Raw genomic sequence first — 21,180 nt, forward strand, 5'->3', positions numbered from 1 at the left:
AATTTTGTAAATTGTAAAAGACTGGAATTTTTTTGTTAAATTCTTAAATTATGCATATGAAATCTATAAGATACACATAAACAAGGATTACTTACATGCCTACCAAACGAAAATAAACCAGAACTATTTTTTTTTAAATTGGCAGCCAATTTCTCTTCTTAACATATCATAAAAGGTAGCATCAGCTGTTATAGCCAATAGAATGAAAAAGATACTACCGCTGATAGTAAATAAAGACCAAAAAGGTTTTGTAAAAGGAAGATATAATGACGTTTACAGAATCCTATCAAATACAAGAACTATTAGTTCTAATCGATTTTTAAAAGGCTTTTGACTCAGTTAATAGAAATTTTATACTAAATGTGTTATGATTCTTTGATTTCGGGCCTAGTTTTTAGAAATGGATACGAAGTTTTTTAACGATATGAAATCAAGTTAATGCTGACAAGACTGATTTGGATAGGTTCGAAAAAAGATGCAGACATAAACTCTGAAAAGACTGGAATTGAAATTGAAATTTAAGCTGCAGCTACTGTGCATTTTATTTGATGTTGACTTTGTCGAAATGGTCAAACTTGTTTCAAATTTGTTTGGAAAGACAAACCAAATAAAATCAAAAGAGATGTAATCGCTATTAGTGTCCCACTAATTAAAAATATCATTTATGCACATAAAATATCACGGATAAAGACAATGTATTCCAGTAGCTGTAAATGCCAAGCTTTAATTGAAATCTGTATGCCTAACTACAGAAGACTTTGGTTAGCTGATCCTGAATACATAGAAAAACACATAAAACCTTATATAAGAAATCATTTTTGGAGAGATCTAGTCTCTGCATGGGGATCATATTTACAAAGGCAATATATAGAGAATCTCACCCAAGTGTCTACTGATATCAATTATATCAACACGAGTTGATAAAGTTACAAATATCCGAGGCTTGCCTGGGATATTTTTACCTTTATCAACGAGTTTATCAACAGTGAACACGAGGGGTGAGATTCTATTATCATCAAAAATCATTCTTCATTAGTTTTCAATGAAAAATGAGCATCTCTCAACACTGTACTACAATTAGACTTGCAGTGCAGCGATGTCATAGCATTGTGACGCCATCAAGTTGATGACGTCATAGAATTGTCAGGACATTGTACAAAATCTACTGTCAAAACGATATCTCCTAGGAGATATCGTATATGATCTCACACAAGCGATATCTCCTGTGGAACACAGTTTTGGATGATAAAAGATATTAAACACAAATGACATGTTAAACCAATGTATTTGCTTTAATTATATGTTTAACATAGGTAACGAGACAATTTTCATAAATAATTGGTACAATGCAGGTATACATGTTATTTATGATCTAATTAATCCTACCACTGGGGAATTCTATTCTGATGAAAAACTACAAGAAATATATCAAGTCAAAACAAATATCTTAAGATGTCATATTATTAAATCTTCCATAATTGCCTTCTTAATGGGGGACAAATTATTCTTTCCCAAACTCTACCATGTTCTCCAATATTACCCTTCAATATATCAAAACTTAATCTAAGTGTAAAATGTTCCAAAACCTTTATATACTATCCAAAAAAAGAAAGGCATAGGCGTTTTGTATTTTAAAAAATCTATTAATTACCTATTGTGTTCAAACAATCGTCAAAATATGTAACAAAAGTGTTGATGACATGATTTTACACAAGTGCACAAGTAAAACAATCGACTTTACCTGAAAATGTTGATTTTGATGAGATTTCTTACAAGGATTGAAAAGGCATCTCTACAACGCAACGGAAATCACCTTCAAGTTGAAATTGAGCGGCAAAGAGCATGCACTGTCTGGCTATAAAAATCAAGATTACTTTCGGAAATCGGCATTTGTTTTGAAGAAGTTTCAAGATCAAATCACTACGCCACGTCTTGACGATGTGACACCAAACATCGCCATTGAAAGAATGCACGCTGGAGATTACGAATCTTCTGTAACCAGGCATCTGAATGTTAGTCTGAGCACGATATCACGGCTTACAGCTCGTCACAACCAAACAAGCATAACAAATGACCGTCCCCGTACAGGCAGACCTCAAGTCACCACTATAGCCCAAGATCGGTACATCCGGGTACTACATTTGCGTGATGGTACTGCCACGGGTGGAGCACAGCAGCCAGGGTGCCTGGACTTCGGAGGATATCCGATCAAACTGTATTCTGTACGGAACAGGTTGAGAGAGATGAGAGCCAGGAGATCCGACATCGGGACCGTGCTCCGTCGTCACCATGGCGCTCAACGTCTCCATTATATAAAATTATCCACTTGGTTGTATGGATATTTCCTTTTTCTAAACTGATGCAAAAATTCACGTACTAAAGTCTATTTGTGGACGAGTTATACAGGTTTGAAAATACACCATTTTCGCAACAGATTTCTGGGTTATGCGTTTCTTTTTTTGAATAGTATATTTCCTTATTTAACCCCAATTATTATAAATCATATGCACATAAAATGTCGGAAAGAGACTTTGAAACACAGTATGATAACACAATGTTAAGAAACTTATATATGATGACAAATCGATGTACAAAAAGTAGTAATTTGAAATGATTACAGATGAAGATATTATATGATATTATACTGACAAAAATTTCTTAAATAAAATCGGTCTCAAAGACAATCCTATATTTACATTTTGTTCAAAAGAATTAGAAACAATTGTCCATCTATTCTGTAATGGTTGTCATGTTTAAAGATTTGGGAGAGTTAGACCAGATGGCTAATGACTGTAACTGAAGGCAACATTGGTTTTACACCAGAAAACATCCTACCTGGATTCAAAGGGAAACATAATAATTCTTTAAATGTGATATGTCTTGTGAAACAAGTATTATATACACAGAAGATAAGAGAACAAGTTCCAAATTTCAAGCATGTAGTAAGGGAGATATTAAAATACTATGAAACTACAAAATATGTTGCTTACACTACATGCAGCAACATCGATTTCTGTATCTTCTGATCATCTCTTCATAACCTATTTACTGAAGAAAGTAAGTCAGATAAACGTATTTTACAGTTTATTTAATCGCTGTTATCACTACTGGATATACACAGATAAGTTATTCAGAATATATTCAAAGATAAGTATCCATTGTATACATGGAGATTTGTGAAAGTGTTTTGTTGTGAAATGTATTAGATATATATTATTCTGACGAAATAGCGATGGGAAAAAAAGAAGAAAGATAATGCTTCTGATTAATTACACACGCATTCACGTCGTCATATGAGCGAAATATTCTCAAGCACGACGTAAAACCCAATTTAACCTCACCTCACCTGATTAATCTTTTAATCAGTTGCATACAAAATGGGTGTGTGAAACTGACAGGACGAATTATGAATAGTGATCGGAGAAAATACGTGCCCCTGTATTGATCTGTAGTGCGGACACACAGCTGACAGATTGGGTGTCACTTGATTGACTTTGGTTTTACGCCGCTTTTGGTAATATCTCAGCAATATCACGGCGGGGGACGGCAGAAATTTGCTTCACACATTGTACCGATGTGAGGAATCAAATCTGGGTCTTTGATGAAACGGGCGAACACTTTAACCACTAGGCTACCCAACCTCACAGCGTGACCAAGAAGAACAAACTGGTCTTTGAGTGAAGTTTAGTTTTACGCCGCACTCAGCAATATTCTAGCTATACGGCCGCGGTCTGTAAATAATCGAGTCTGGACTAGACAATCCAGTGATCAACAGCATGAGCATCGATCTGCACAATCGGGATACGATGGCATGTGTCAACCAAGTCAGCGAGCACCCGATCCCGTTAGTCGCCTCTTACGACAAGCATAGTCGCCTTTTGTGACAAGCATGGGTTGCTGAAGACCTATTCTACCCCGGATCTTCACGGGTCCCAAGCTAAACGATAATTCTGGACTAGCAAACGGACCTCAAGACTCGAGAAGATCCAGCTTGGATTTGGTGGGAGAGGCGACTGACCGTATTGGGTGGTCCGACTCTCTGACTTTGTTGATGCATATCATCGTAGGCTCAATTGTGGAGGTGGATGCTCACGGTGTCAGTCATTGGATTGTCTGCTCCAGATTCGATTACTTACAAATATGGAATATGGCTGAGTTGTACAAACCCACATCACAAGTGTTCTAACTCCATAAACATATATGACACATGTACACGTAATATAAAAATAACGGGAAAAGGGGACATATTGCATTGTAAGTCATTGAGCGACTTGTGAGTCACATGCTTTTCCATGTGATCTAGAAAAACCACGGAATGCCAAAAAGATGGAGATATTGGACCTTATACAATGGGGCACATTCATTCATCCATTCATTCATTCATTCATTCGTTCGTTCATTCGTTCATTCATTCATTCGTTCGTTCGTTCGTTCGTTCGTTCGTTCGTTCGTTCGTTCGTTCGTTCGTTCATTCATTCGTTCGTTCGTTCGTTCGTTCGTTCGTTCGTTCATTCATTCATTTATTCATTCTGCTGACAAACCTAGAGATTGACATTGAGCAGGAATAAGCTATACAATCGTTAGCGGCACAGAACGTAACACTAATTTTCATAATCTTGATTTTCCCCTAAGGGTTAGAACTGATCCCCCAGATACCGATGCTCACCGGAATGAGGCGGCCATGGGGATTGGTTGGTCGGGTTCAGTTACTTGGTTCATTGGGTGCCATCGTTACCTGTGGAAGTGGATCGCTGTTCACAATATCTATCACTGGACAACATGGACTCAACTATTTACAGGTCGCCACCATTTGGTTGGAATGTGGTGGGCGCACAATTTGACAAACAAACAGATAAGCAATAGTTTCAATATATACTGAGGTAAACAAATAAGGGAACGCCACTTTATAGAAGTGTTCCTTTATTTCTTCTCAGATTTTACCCCGCAGTGATATTCAAAGCGGGTGATAAAAATTGTAAAACATTAAAGGAAGACTTGAATGTTCCTGTGTTCCTTTAGTTGTTTCTCTCAGTATATGTACACTTAACAAGATTAGCAAGGTACATCCGTAGAATTGGATGAGCGAGATGAATCCGTACATTTGTAAGTCTAAGGCAATATTGTATTGTCTAGATAAATATTGTTAAACGCCCAAAGAACACATATCTACCGACCGACTGTGTATCCTTTGGTAAAATATTAAAGGAACACTTGAATGTTCCTGTGTTACTTTATTTGTTTCTCTCAGTATATTTGAAATACACTAAACTACGGTTATCATGAACTCAAAGAGACTACAGTCCGTTTGAGTCAGAAACGGACCGATGAATTGCAAATTTTATCATTGTACAAAATTGCCACATAAATATAAATAGTACACATGTTTATCATTTACTAATACCCAACAGCTTTCTGATATTTGAAAATTTTCCGGAGTCCACCAAAAAGGTTTTTTAAGAAACTATTTAAGAAACTATCATTAAAATGCAGGAGAAAGGGACAGCCAGGTGTGCGAGAAAGGATGGAGACAGCACAGCACAGGCTAATGAATCAATAACTTGGTGGGCACTTGTGCACGTGCTTCTCTAACACCTGGCTGTCCCTTTCTCTGCACTCCTCCCTCGTAACAAATAGTGAACTGTGTCAAAATTTTAATGATAGTTTCTTAAAGAACTTTTTTGGTGGAGTCCGGAAAATTTTCAAATATAAGAAAGCTGTTGGGTATTAGTAAATGATAAACATGTGTACTATTTATATTTATGTGGCAATTTTGTACAATGATGAAATGTGCAATTCATCGGTCCGTTTCTGACTCAAACGGACTGTAAGTGAGCTAGCATGATTGTTTCAGCTATACATTTGCACGCAGACTTTGCTAAGCGGGTTTTAGTCCCCAAGTGAATTAGTCTTTTCTTGAAACTGAAACCAGTCAACTCAAAATGTCTACACATGAATATACATGGACACACACATAGAAACTAGATACCTGTTATCATATCCGGATAACCAAACCGCCAAGAGGAGCCTTGTCTTCTCAATAAATATTAATGTGAATATTGATATTACTTTGGGAACGGACTGAAAGCACATACACAGTGATTTGTAATGGAAACCAGTTGTAATATACTTATTGCCACCTAGTTGGTTTGTGTTGTCTGTTTGCAGTTTCACGCCGCACTCAATAGTCCGTTTGCATAGAAAATCCCTAAAGTTTTTTGGTTTGGGTTTTTGTGATCATGCCTGTTTGTTTCTTGTTACCGCCGCACTATTTCCAGCCAAATGATATCGGTCTGTAAATCATCGAATCTGGACTAATGAACCAAGTGGTTGGTTGGTTGGTTGGTTGGTTGGTTGTTTAACGCCGCACTCAGCAATATTACAGCTATATCGCGGTAGTCTGTAAATACTGGAGTCTGCACCAGACAATCCAGTGATCAACAGCATGAGCATCGATCCACGCAATTGGGATACGATGGCATGTGTCAACCAAGTCAGCGAGCCTGACCACCCGATCCCGTTAGTCGCCTCTTACGACAAGCATAGTCGCCTTTTGTGACAAGCATGGGTTGCTGAAGACCTATTCTACCCCGGATCTTCACGGGTCCCTTGGATGGTACGAATGGGATCGGATGAAACGGGCGAACACTTTAACCATTAGGCTACCTCACCCCCCCCTGAAAATGGACAGAGTGACCAAGCTAAACGAGTGAGTGAGTTTAGTTTTACGCCGCTAAACGAGTGAGTGAGTTTAGTTTTACGCCGCACTCAGCAATATTCCAGCTATATGGCGGCGGTCTGTAAATAATCGAGTCTGGACCAGACAATCCAGTGATCAACAGCATGAGCATCGATCCACGCAATTGGGATACGATGGCATGTGTCAACCAAGTCAGCGAGCCTGACCACCCGACCCCATTAGTCGCCTCTTACGACAAGCTTGGGTCGCTGAAGACCCATTCTGAAGAACCAAGTGATTGACATCATGAGCACATATCGAAAACGATAACGTGAATCAACCGAATCACTGGCCCTGACCACCCGATCCCGTTGGTCGCCCCCGCATGGGTTGTTGAACATCACGTCTAACGGGTGTCATGGGTGCACTCGGTTCTGTTAGGTCGAGTATTGATCACGTATTGTTTCTTATTGTGTGTGAAAGTGTGTTTACGTAGAAATGTGTGGATACGTTTGACTGATCACTTCCTTTGAAACAGACAATATGTCATGAAATAGTAAACATATACGATCTGCATTTGGCTTGAAGTGCTATTTCACATAGCCAGTTTCAATACACTCTGCCATGCATGTCGTTTGTATTACTTAATTGACAATACGCAAATTCGTTTTAACGTTTAACATTTTTTCATATACTCGTCTTATCTACCCTACACTTGTGTTTTCAAACGCTGTTTCGAAATCTGCCAAGTCGGGTTCCCCCACATTGAAACAGAATTCAGCCACACATCTCTGCAGGTAAAATGGATTTTGATATCATATCACCTTACTTCTGTCTTCCGCCCTCAGTGATAGATTGTGAAAACAGAAGCAGATTTCACCCCTACCAAACTGGAATACTCTGAAACAGATCCGGTGAAACGGATCAGATGAGTAATTACGAACCAAAGATATTACTCATAGATCCATGTTACCTCTTAAACAACCATGACTGTTTACTTGATCCGGGTTTCTGGTTTCTTGATTGTTATCAAAAGAGACTGAAACTTCTTCAATTTGTTTTTATTTCATATAAACTATACAGTCATTTAACGCTGCACTCAGCGGAGTTATCACTTATGGCCACTGACAGGTTTAATACAGAGGAACGTGGTCGTTAAGTCTGTGATATTTACAATTTCCAATCGCATGTAAGGTGAAAACTATTGCTGAAACTTTGTTCATTTACCCTATGTTATAACTGGAATATTAATCAGAGCTGTTATACCAAAATTACTTATTGTACTTAAGGTACAAAGGGGAATATTCGGCAAGCAATGTGAACAGTTCATATTGGAACTGTACCCGTGAAGGTCCGGGGTGGAATAGGTCTTCAGCAACCCATGCTTGTCACAAAAGGCGACTATGCTTGTCGTAAGAGGCTACTAACGGGATCGGGCGGTCAGGCTCGCTGACTTGGTTGACATATGTCATCGGTTCCCGACTGCGCAGATCGATGCTCATGCTGTTGATCACTCGGATTGTCTGGTCCAGACTCGAGTATTTACAGACCACCGCCATATAGCTGTCAACCAAGTCAGCAAGCCTGACCACCGACCCCGTTAGTCGCCTCTCACGACAAGTTCTCTTACCAGTTCTGACTTTAATCTTCACGGGTACCACCATGTTAGAAAGTACAAGTTAAAAAATGCTGCCTTCCCGTTCCAATAAGCATCTTTAGAACCATGTAAACCCATAATGTACAATAAATGTACAATAGGGCGATACGAACAATAAACAGAATTTGAATAAACATTCAAAAGAGAAAAAGAGAAAAGCGATTAGATGTCGATGTTCTTTATGCTAATGTACACATGGCATGATGTCGTTTGAATAATTAAGGATTCCTGCGTAGCAAATGTGGTCTTTTGTTCATTCAAATACACACAAAGTCATTTTGTGTTAACAGTTTGTATGCATACCAAACATATCAGCAATTCTACGAAAACCTGGTAACTTTGTAACTTTGATCACATTTTGATGTTTAATAATTTAGATCTTTGACAATATGATTTCTATCCACGAAAATGGATTTACCATTTGCTTGTTCGTGCTCTTGTTATACACCTGAAATAAACTTCGAACGGAATACGAAGAAAGTTGAATTCCTGTAACAACCGACTTCAGTTATGCGCTAAATGAAATGCAATGAATTTCCTGTAATTTCAGTGTAAGGTTTTTTTTCGGTAACCTTTGTCGGCAAAAACTCATGTTTGATGGTTGATAATGAAACAAACCATGAATGGTTACTGAGTGTTTGTTTGTTGTTTAACGCCGCACTCTGCAATATTCCAGCTAATGGGAGGCAGTCTGTAAATAATCGAGTTTTGATCGAGTGATCAACATCATGAGCATCGATCTAAGCAGTTGTGACATGATGACACGGGTTGACCACATGAGCCTGACCACCCGATCCCGTTAGTGTAGTCTGGGCGTTAACCAATACAGTCTTGCTGAGGGTACAGTGTGGGTGCTTGGCATGCGCTTTCTATTGAAATCAACAGTTGAACCCGGGTCTTCAGCGTGACGAGAGAACGCTTTAACCACTAGGCTACCCCACCGCCCTTTCTTCACTGAAGCACTGCGTAAATGGGAGTGCAAAAGGACACACAGTGTAACCACGTCACAGAGTCTAATGGAATGATCCCTTTACATCTATCGCATTTTATTTCAAGCCGAACCGTGAAGATCCGGGTTACATCTGGTCTTCAGAAACCCATGCTTGTCGTAAGAGGCTACTAACGGGATCGGGGGATCAGGCTCGCTGACTTGGTCGACACATGTACGTCATCGTATCTTAACTGCGTAGATCGATGCTCATGATGTTGATCACTGGAGTGTCTGGCCTATATTATTTACAGACCACCACCATATATATTGGTGAGTGCAGGGTTAAACAAAGATGTGCTGACCAGGGTGTCGTTGTACAAAACAACCTTAGCGCTAGTCTACCGTACGTCTATGTTGATTGGCGCAGCGCTAAAGGTGTTTTGTCCTTTGTACGACAAACTCTGAAAACGGTCTCCAGCTTAAAATTAAACATTAATTAGCAATAAAACATTAAAAGTTTGAATAAAACTCCTCTAGCCAACAATGCAAAATATCTTTTTAGATGAGCAATGACATCATGGCGGCAAGCGGATTATCGACAGTGGTAAGATGATGCTCCCCCCGGCCCATTGCTTCGTTATACCGGTTAGGGTGAACCCATGGGTAGCTTTGAATATTATCCGTGTGTTTTGGTTGGTTGATGTTTTACAGACTTGGTATTGCTGAGTTAAAACAGCAAACATTTGTGATTATGACCTCTAAAATGCCAACGCTGACTACCTGCACTCACATGAGCTTGTTTGTGATGTTTATTACCTGTTTGATTTCATTTGAGACCGATGAATTGCGAAAATAATAATTGGCAGTCTGTTCTGACGAATTGTCTTCACCGCGTTTAACAAACGATCATTATTATGTTGTCACTTATCTCTCTAGGAGCCAGTATGTTCTTTGTGAGCATTTACATACATGCATCTCCATTAATTTTCAATCGATATTTAATGTTGTGTGTAGGCGACAACATTGCTCCATGAATATAGAATACTTGACATGCTTGCGGATAATCAATTTCGACCAGGCAGCAAACTTCAGCAGGCAAGTAGCAAGATATGAATAGTTGATTGGAACCGACAAACTCTGAAAACGGTCTCCAGCTGAAACTCCTCTAGCCAACAATGCAGACATGGCGGCAAGCGGATGACAGACTCCCTTTGCTTCGTTATAAGGTGACAGGGAGCTTTGAATATTATCCGTGTGTTTGGTTGGTTGGTTGATTGGTTGTTTATCAATATTCCAGCATGAATAACGATATACGCAGTGGGGATACGATGACATGTGTCAACAAAGTCAGCAATCCTGACCACCCGATCCCGTTAGTCGTCTCTTACCACAAGCATGGGTTACTGAAGATCAATTCTAACCCTGATCTTCACGGGTCCGCGTTGTATGGACATAAACATGATGCACGCATAAGGGCAAATGAACCCTCGGCCCTTCAGTTAGACGAGAAAACACTTTAGACGTTTAAGGCCTCTCCGGTTGAAAGATAATCACGAAATGTCGCCATTGCTAATTGTAGAAGATAATAGCATGTGTTCTGAAACTTATAAATAGGAAACGAGCCATTGCGGCGATTAGGAATAATAAAATATGAAATTGCGATGTGAGGTTTTCAAGAAATAGCCATTTTGTTAGCAATGAATATGATCATTGAATTTTAATAATACAGGTAAAGATTGGCAGTCAGTTGTCTGCGAATAGCTTTGCATGAAGATAGCGGGTCTAGCAACATTGATTCTTTACGCCAACTGCTAGGATACAATGTGCACATGGTGCTATATATACTCGGCGTCATTAATGAAGGGTCAAGCTATTGGTAACACTATTTCTTAAAAGTTGTAAAATCTTCGTTTTTGTTTGAAATATACAATGTTTTACAAACTTTCTTAACAGTATGGAAAAAGCACATTAGGCCATTGAAATGTCATTATTTATCCATGGAAAGTGGAGGACAAAACATATGCATTGATGCTTTTTCCCTGTCGTTCACTGTTCAGGTACCTGTTTGAAATCACAGCTTAAAATGAGACGGTTTTTTGAGACTTGCTGACAAAGGTCAGGCTATAAGCCTGTGAAATCTGGTCGAACGCAGCGGCAGGATGCTTTCAGGTTTAATGTGAGTCAGAGTGCTATTGGTAGACTGTGGCAGAGATTTCAAGCCAATGGGTACGTCAAATATGCACCTCGACCAGGTCGCCCCAGAGTCACAACAGTCCGAGATGATAAGCACATGATTAACACTGCGTTACGTAACATATTCCTTAACGCAGCAGATCTTCAGACAGAACACTTCAATGTTAACAATGTAAGGATATCCAGGAGCACCGTTCGTTGACGTTTAAGGGCAGCCGGACTCCGCTGTAGGCGACTTGCAGTCGTCCATCACTAACACTACGTCACAGGCAGGCGCGTTTGAGATGAAGTAGACATCATGGCCGTTTGAAACAACGTCAATGGTCTCGTGTGCTCTTCACAGATGAAAGCAGATTTTAATTTGTCCTTCCATGATGGTCGGCAGAGGATTTATCTTCGCAATGGAGCGCGAATCACAGATGCAACTGTGGCCACACATAACCGATTTGGCGAGGGTCGGTCATGATTTGGACAGGGATAACTCCTACTGGACGGTACTCTCACGAGATTCTGGCTCCTATACCAGTACCATTCCGGCAAATTATGCATGTCTTATATGGTCGACCCTTTTTTACTGCAAGACGACAACGCTAGGCCTCGTTGGGTCAGGATTGTCACGGAAATCCTTAGGCAGCAGGATGTAGAGCGGATGGAGTGACCAGCATGCTCGCCAGACCTCAACCCAATTGATCAAGTCACCCAGCACCAGTGGATCTCCCAGGACTCCGCAGAGCTCTAGTAGAGGAATAGAATGCGATTCCACAAGCTTTTTTTATGAACTTGATAAGGAGCATGAGAACAAGGTTCACCTGTGTCTTGGACGCGCGAGAAGGATACACAATATATTGAATGACCGAGTGCTTCATGTTTGTCATTTTCATTTTGGGGGGTTGGTCTATACAACTGCTGTTTGCTAGTGCTGTTTGAACTGTGTGTCTGTATGTCACAATGTGTTCCGTTTGTCAACACATTAAATATTATGATGACACTCTTAGTTCTATTATTTCTGAGAAACTTTTATTTATATGTGTTATATATCATTTGACCCTTTATTAACGACGCCTAGCATATTAAAGTGCTATTGACCTTTTTCTGCACACATGGCCAGATATACCTCCCTCGAAAGTGTTATTGTTGCGTAATTTGTTGTGATAAGTAAACTTCAAATGAGAGAGCTCAAGAGACGCTCTCCAATGTCGATAAGGTTTTAAACAAGATTATATATATTTTCTATTGAACATAAGGCATGCGGGAGATCACATTGTTTCAATATTTCCCCCAAGCAAACAAGTGCTGAGCACACATTGGTCTCGACCTTTCAGTAATATGTCGGTTGTCAACCATCGTATCTTATAAATAACAGAATACGCTTTTTAAAACAAGAGATATTTTCAAAACGATTTTGAGAATTCCCAGGCTACATCAATGAGGTTGTCACAAAGCACAGTCCATCCACATCTCTAAGAACTACTGATAAATGTTTATTGACAATTCCACGTCGAAAACTGAAATCCTTTGGTCTTCGATCATTCAGCTATGGAGGAGCTCCAAAGCTCTGGAACCAACTGCCACTGAGCGAAGACTTTCCCCCTCTACTGAAGCTTCAAAAAGTTTTATCAATACCGTTTTTTTTAGAAAATATTACTAAGTCTAATGCAAATATTCGGGTACTTTATTCTTTTATGCACTGAAAACTTTTTTAATCATGTGTATGTCCTAGATATTGAAACACTACACATATTAAAGGACCATTCAGCCTATAGAGTGGGTGAGTGAGTTTAGTTTTACGCGGCACTCAGCAATATTTCAGGTGTATGGCGGCGGTCTGTAAATAATCGAGTCTGGAACGGACAATCCAGTGATCAACATAATGAGCATCGATCGTGGCAATTGGAAACCGATGACACGTATCAACCAAGTCAGCGAGCCTGACCACCCGATCCCGTAAGTCGCCTCTTACGACAAGCATGGGTTACTGGAGATCATTTCTAAGACCGGACTTTCACGGGTTTCAGCCTATAGAGTGCACCGGAGTTGCATTCCGTTAACGTGATACGCCAAGGGATGACACGGTACTTAAGTTCCATCAAGTCTTGTAATCTAAAGAATATACGTCAACTGCTTGTGTACTGACGATCACGGAGCACGACCGCTCGATGAAGGCCTGGAGGTTGTTGTCGCTCACCTCATGCATGTCTGTTCTGGAAACTCCGCTCATCGTGATAATGATGTCAGTGCAGTTTTCTGCTTTTTTGTTCCATTGTAGTTTTGTTTTGTATTCAATAATGCGGAAGAATGATGCTGAAACTCCCCTTAGAACTAATCAAGCCCCGAGAGATGTCAATACATGCCACACGACAGTTACTAACCACGTCTTGGAGTGGGTGTACGTGTATGTAATATACTACTCAAAGTTAGCTAAGGCTCACGCTTAAATTGTAATGGTCAAGCAGTGTGCATCTGCTGAAACATTACGTGGAGACATCTTCAGTGAACAAATATCAGCGTTCCATGGGTCATTTCTGAGTGTGGGGAACCTTGAAATACCTATTTTCCCGTTGTGTGTTGGAACGCTGTCGACCATCAGCATGTCGCTTAAGACATGTTCAGTAAACAAAGGTTTGTTGTAATCTGCAATACAGTACCAACAAACTACATGGGACTAATAATCAGTCGGATCATCCACCAAAATAATAGTATCTGACTAAACGCTCTTGCTTTTGTTGCCCGGGCATTAGGATGCCGGTTAACCGATAGATCAACCTCACTGAGTGGAAACGCTAACGGCAATGGCGTTCCTCAGGTCGTTATCACGTGTGGTGAATATAACGAGGTGATGACGTCTTCCAGAACCTTTAACAATCACTGTCTCGTTGTGTGTTAGAACGCTGTCGACCACCAGCATGTTGCCGAAGACCAAACGTCCGTTGTAATATGGCACACAATGCACACAAACTATATGTGACCAGGTAAAGATCACATGTCATAATGACCATATCTGACCAAATGTTCCCATCCTGTATATCGGGTCATTGGGATGACCGGAAACCGACGAAAAATAGCTTCACGGAGACGATTTCGAAACGTCTGGTTCACACCAAAGACGTTGTAAACGTGACTTTTAGCTAATCATGTTAAAAGCGTCCCTGTGTATCTGCATCATCCTTACGCCGAAACGAGAGTTTTTACGGTGAGAGGGCTTTCATGTTAGGCCATTGCTGCGAGCCTCATGTCGTGGTTCTCCCTGCTAATGATGTGGCGAGACGGGGTTTCCAACCCGTGAAGGTCCGGGTTAGAATTGATCTTCAGTAACCCATGCTTGCTATAACAGGCGACTAACGGGATTGGGTGGTCAGACTCACTGACTTGGTTGACACATGTCATCGGTTCCTAGTTGCGCAGATCGATGCTCATGATGTTGATCACTTGATTGTCTGGTCCAGACTCGATTGTTTATATTGCTGAGTGCGGCGTAAAACTTAAGTCACTCACTCACTTTATGGGTTTCCAAACTCTTTTTTCAGACTACTTTATGCACATCATTTCCATCGCTGCATGCCTCTGTCCGTTCGTCATGACGTTGTTGTGCCATTTGGGTTACCGGGATATATTTGTTGGAATCTATTTTTCAAAAGTTCAAAACTGTATCCATACAAACATTTAAGTAGTATATGACCGATACGATCGGATGACCTTACTTTCTCTGTCATATATTCATCTATTCATATGTTCTTACTTTAGTATTCATACAAAATGATGTCTTCTCCAAACATTGCCGTGTATTAAATCCCGCGAGACCACAAAACCTTTTCGCTGATGCTGATAATATCAAATAGCACATAAATAAAATTGCGTTTTAAGACTATAGCATTTTACCTCAACGACAAGCAGTGCTTCATATAAATGGGTATAAATATCAAATAGCTAGCAACAGCATAAGATTTGTAACAAAGTCCAGGACAAAATGTTTGAAATAGGCGAGGCGGCGACCGAGTATCGAAAATACCAGAAGATGAATTTGTTCCGAACGTCAACCAGTGATCGGACAAATAGAGTGAGTGAACGAATGAGAATGGTTTCACGCCGCTTTTAGCAATATTCCAGCAACATCACAGCGGGGGACACCAGTAATGGGCTTCACACAATGTACCCATGTGGGGAATCGATCCCAGGTCTTCGGCGTGATGAGCGAACGCTTTAACCACTAGGCAACGCAAAGATAAACGTTCGCCTCGACTTTGGTAGAACCTTGCAATATCATCAGAGGTGTCCAGATGATTGGTTGGTTGGTTGGTTGGCTGGTTGGTTGTTTAACGCCACACTCAGCAATATTCCAGCTATATGGCGGCAGTCCCTAAATAATAGAGTCTGGACCAGACAATCCAGTGATCAACAGCATGAGCATCGATCTACGCATTTGGGATATTATGACATGTGTCAACCAAGTCAGCGAGCCTGACCACCCGATCCCGTTAGTCGCCTCTTACGACTAGCATGGGTCGCTGAAGATCAATTCTAACCCGGATCTTCACGGGTCCTGCCCAGATTAAACTTGGACTAATGTGTTAAAAGAATGATGAACCAGTCTAATCTTCGTAACCTAAAATGCTGTCTAAACCAATCTAGGTATGACGGTCACGTGGAATCAGAACTAGACGTATCGATGAACGGATGTTGTTCGATCTCCCTTAAAAGTTCATACACGGTTCAGCAACGATTGGTCTCAATCCAGCAATTGTCCGAGCTTTTAATATGGCAGTTTGGTGTTGATTCCGTAGAAGATCCATGTGTTGCTGACATGACGTCTCACGTGGATCACCGGCCCGTGTCGAGTCAACACTCAGACCCTGCTGTAGATAACGCCTCTAAAGTAAGGATATTGTGGTCCGATGAACATTAAATGGCTGCGGCATACCCACGGTGCGTCCATCTTGATTCCATCAAACCCTGGCCTCATATAAGGTTAAACAAAAGCGATTTTAAGAGCTGACCAAATACCACAGGGGCGGTGGGGTAGCCTAATAATCTTTGTTTGCTGCCGACAGACCAAATACCACATGTACCAGTAATAAACCTCTAAAAGCGTTCAAAACCATCCCCAGTTTACTGACATCCACTCATGCAACCCCGTGTGAATCCCCATGCATGAGACCTTAACTTCGACTAGACGATTGCATGAATATGTACTGAAAAAAGTATTTCAGAATATATGCATTTGTATTGGCCATAGTGCGCAGAACACGAATTTATTTACGTATAGATGTAACAGTCCTCCTGAAAGGCATGTATGTGTGAATCTTATATATTTACGGAACCGATTTCAAAACAGTGTAAACGCCACTTCTTTGCAAAACTAATGACCTTTCGACATATGATAATAATAATAATCTTCGTCTTGCCTGTGGCTTTGACTCTGAGGTCCATCCATGGTACGACCCCGAACATGTCCAGGGCGTCATGGAAAATGACAGCTTTAAACTTCTCTGGAATAGGCCCATATACAGCCTGAGGGGAATTCCAGCCAACAAACCTGATCTTGCCCTTTTTGATAAAGCCAATGAATTTATTTATATCATTGAATTTTCTGTCCCTTTTGATAGCAATGTGATTGGCAAGATTCAGGAAAAGCATGATAAGTATGCGGACCTCGCCTTTGAAATGTCTCGCTTGCTTGCACTGTCGCCAGGCTCCCCATTGTTCTCGATGCCCTTGGTTTGGTGCCTCCTGACCTCTTGGCGCAGATCAGGAGAGTGCTCGGGTTCTCCACCGGGAGCACAGCCCTTCTGACACTCTGGGTAATGCAGAAGGCTGCAGTGTTGGGGAATCTTCATATTCTCCGGAAAGTTCGTGGTGGGCTCGACTAGGCAGTGTTTCCTGGGAGAAGTCCCATTCGCTGTCTGGGCTGCGTGTAGAGGGGACAAGGGCCCTGAGCTGATGATGAACCTTACCAGCCTGACTGTGCCAGGATCACCCGAACCCTCTCTGCTGCATTTTCATCTTTAATCTCTAAAACTTAATAGTCCATTTATCACACGCATTTCTCCATGCACGACGCGCCCAAAGAATCTGATTATTATTACCCCGGATAACCCAAGCTGCCTGTGAAGCACTAGAAGGTAAATGAATAATAGGTAATCGATCTCTTTTCTGTGGTATTTTAAAGGAAACCTGATCACGAATGCTTTATGTACCGTTACCAGTGTATTAATAGGGCCCAGTTGAAATCCACGTTTGACTTTGTCTGCACGTAGACAACAGCGTATATCGATGCTCATGACATCAATCCCTGGATTGTCTGGCTCAAACAAGATAACTGACATATCCCGTTTCAAATCTCAATTATTGTTAAGTGTGCTTTTATACAATAAACAAAACACCCAAAACATCACATTCATTTTCACGTACCTACATGCTGGGAAATGAGGAGCATAAAACAACCTCACTCACTGATAACGTTAAAAACTGGTATGAACTGTTTGTTTTGTTTGTTGTTCAACGCCGCACTTACAGCAGTTTCCCAGCTATATGACAGCAGTATGAACCAACCAATCCAGTGATGGACATCGTGATCATCGATCTACGCAAATGGAATACAAAATCATGCACCGCCCATATCTGCGAGTCTCACACCTGATCCCGTTAGTCGCCTCTTACGACAAGCGTGGCTTGCGCTGGTTGCTGAAAACAAGTTCTAACCCAGTTGTGAAAACTGATGAGAATACATATGGGAAACCAATATATATTAACAAAATCGATATTTGAGATATACCATAATAGAATTCACTTAAGAAAGTTATCACTAAGAAGGGAATACAAATTTGTTATAACCTTAAATTGAAACTTTCCTCTATGTCTCTTTTCAGACGATGTCTAACAACGTCTTAGAGTGGCATTTTAGAAGTTGTGAAGTACAATATTGACAAACTTTATGTATAACATCTTTTATTTCGTAAGTGCCACTCAAGACATAAAAGAAATTGTTATCCATAAAGTTTGTCAATATATTGTCTAATAGTCTTACTTTGCTGTGTGAAAATGAGCTAGTTCTCGGTGCATCTAGGGATATTATTCACTGAAATAGTGTTTTAAATAATACAACATTTAAACGTTTAATGGTAGTAGAAGACATGTGGAGGATATATCTAAATTCGATGCATCAGTGACATAAATTATACGTTTCTTCTTTTACCAGGGACCCGTGAAGGTCCGGGTTAGAACTGATCTTCAATAACCCATGCTTGTCGTAAGAGGCGACATACGGGATCGGGTGGTCAGGCAGGTTGACCTGGTTGACACATGTCATCGTCTCCAAATTGCGAAGATTGATGCTCATGCTGTTGATCCCTGGATTGTCTGGTCCAGACTCGATTATTTACAGACCGCCGCCATATAGCTGGAATATTGCTGAGTACGAGGTAAAACTAAACTCACTCACTTTTCCCAGGTCAACGATTGCCTTGAATTTGCATGTGTTTGTTAAGGGTACCAACAGTAGGGCAGGATACCCCCAACTTTTCATCCATGTATTTGAAAATGATTCATAAACACATGGTCGTGATTTACTTGGAATTTAACTATCGACCCTTTTATTAGAGATTTTGTCGCTATTAATTCATGAAACAAACTTGCACTGACAATTTCAATTGCCTATTGCCCTTCTGTATTTATTTGAATGAATGAGTTTAGTTTTACACCGCTTTAGCAATATTTCAGCAATATCACGACGGGGGACCCCCGAAATGGGCTTCACGCACTGTGCCTATGTAGGGAATCGAATCCGTATTTTCAGGCGTGACGATTGAAGGCTTTAATAATCCACGAGTCTACCCCACTGCCCCTTATTTATTTGAAACAATACTGTCATTATATGAGTCCTTCCGTCGGTCACGATAGTCTCAGCTATTTCAGAGAATGTTTGTTTTCTTTACATTTGTTAAAAGGAGACCAAGGAGGGTTTTGTCGATGCACACAAGGTAACAACGTTCCCTCTTTCTACAAACACCAGAAACAAACGTTGGAAGAGTTTTGAATCACACATACCTCAGCGCCAAGTCAAGGAAATACATACAAGCGTTAGTCCAACCTATCCTTGAAACGCATTAATGGTAAGAAACGGTGAGACTGACACAGATGGTATCATGCAAATGGAACCGGTTGCCATGCCATCGCATTCCAATTTGGTTACCTTCCCCAGGTGTGTCAAAGAGGCTGTGAAAACTAACGGGATCACCATTACTTCTTGACCTCTAAGAGCTGCACCACGTAGGGCCTTTCCCCAACGTTAAGCTTACATGACTGTTCAAAGTATTAAAGCCTTTAACCAAAACTGTGATCGACAATCTGGCTACAAATGCAACGAAGGTACTAAATATAACCTTTTCAAAAAGACCCGGTAAGGTTCTGTTTCATTGGGATCTTTCTTGTGCTTTTGGTCAGTAACGATGAATTATTAAACACAGTGCATGAACATATGTTCAAATGTCTTGCAAACATATTTGTGGTGATATATTATTCGTGGTGAATCCGGCGTCTCTGAATACGAGCTCATGATATTTTTTCAGTGAAGATAAAATAGCTTATTAATGAACCATAAGTTGAGATAAGAATATCTAAGGTTATAAGTAAGTAATAGCTCTGCAGAAGATCTGGTGGGTAAACGTTCAAAAGGTTAACCATAGTACGGCATTCCTATAAACCTCCATATGGAATTCATGATGGATTGAAGCGGAACTAGTGCCCCTCATATTTGTTGTCTTGGATATTCCAAAGAAATAACCCAATTAAATCGTTATAAAGCTAGAACCTACCTTCGCTGCACGAGAAGAGTTAGGCTTGTCCAAGAGGAGCCATATTCGGTGCATCCAAAGCTCCATGCCATTCTTTCCCGATTCATTCAGTTGCGGGTCCTTGTCAAGGAAGGAAAAGGTCTTCTTGAGGTTTCGGAATATCTGATTGTCCTGTTCGGCGTTGAAAAAAACTGTCCAGCAGCATTCGCTAACCAGACTCTCTGGGATTCGCCAAAAGTTGAGTTCCTCGCGAAGGTAGTTGCCACAGAGATGGTCAGGAAAGTGGAGAGACGATGTGCGGTATAGATTTAGGATACACCCAAACGCCACTGGATCCCTGTCAAAAAGTACTCCCCTGTCTCCCCGTTATACTCGTCAGCCTGGGGGTGAAGTGACGCCAAACGGGTCCCAGGAAACTTCTTGAGAGTCAACGACAATGTTTCAAACTTCTTTCCCCCAATATTGAGTTTAACAATAGACGGTGCAGCATTCGACTTGGCGCCTGCCTTGCCACTCTTACTGGATTCTGTCATTTTCCTGGATTGGTTCTAGTTACACCGTAGTGATGTGACAACATTCATCCCAGGCTTCCAGTGGTCATATAGGCACCACGATATATTTAACCACTCATGCACTCTAGAACTGAAAGTCCATCTTCAACATTGTCTGTTAAAAACACCATTACACCAACAGAATCCTATCAGTGAATTGCTCCTGTCGACTTGTACAGCAGACTAACACGAATCTAAAACACTTATCCACCCTGGACATCAAGCTCTGACTTGCCACGGGGACTCTCTGTTTCTCGACACCAACTAAACATGAGCCTCCGTCTATATTAATAGACTGTATGTGCCCAAGAGATACAGCACTCAGACAGACAGCTACCCAGTCATTCCACCCTCAATCAAATGCCTTTACTCTTAAGACGCTGTGA

At 40.8% G+C, this 21,180-nt stretch overlaps 1 protein-coding gene across 1 annotated transcript in view; it reads right to left on the reverse strand.

Moving 5' to 3' along the window:
• LOC124278485 (potassium voltage-gated channel subfamily A member 10-like) overlaps window positions 1-20,556 on the reverse strand; it is a 53,052-nt gene extending 32,496 nt beyond the window's left edge. Inside the window, exon 1 of the mRNA XM_046714189.1 lies at window positions 20,265-20,556. Coding sequence (XP_046570145.1) covers window positions 20,265-20,330 — 66 coding nt within the window. The 5' untranslated portion in view covers window positions 20,331-20,556. The remainder of the gene's footprint in view (window positions 1-20,264) is intronic.
• Between the last annotated feature and the right edge of the window lie 624 nt (window positions 20,557-21,180).

The sequence above is a fragment of the Haliotis rubra genome, unplaced genomic scaffold, assembly GCF_003918875.1.
Source record: "Haliotis rubra isolate DU_JTF1 unplaced genomic scaffold, ASM391887v1 Scf238, whole genome shotgun sequence".
NCBI lineage: Eukaryota > Metazoa > Mollusca > Gastropoda > Lepetellida > Haliotidae > Haliotis > Haliotis rubra.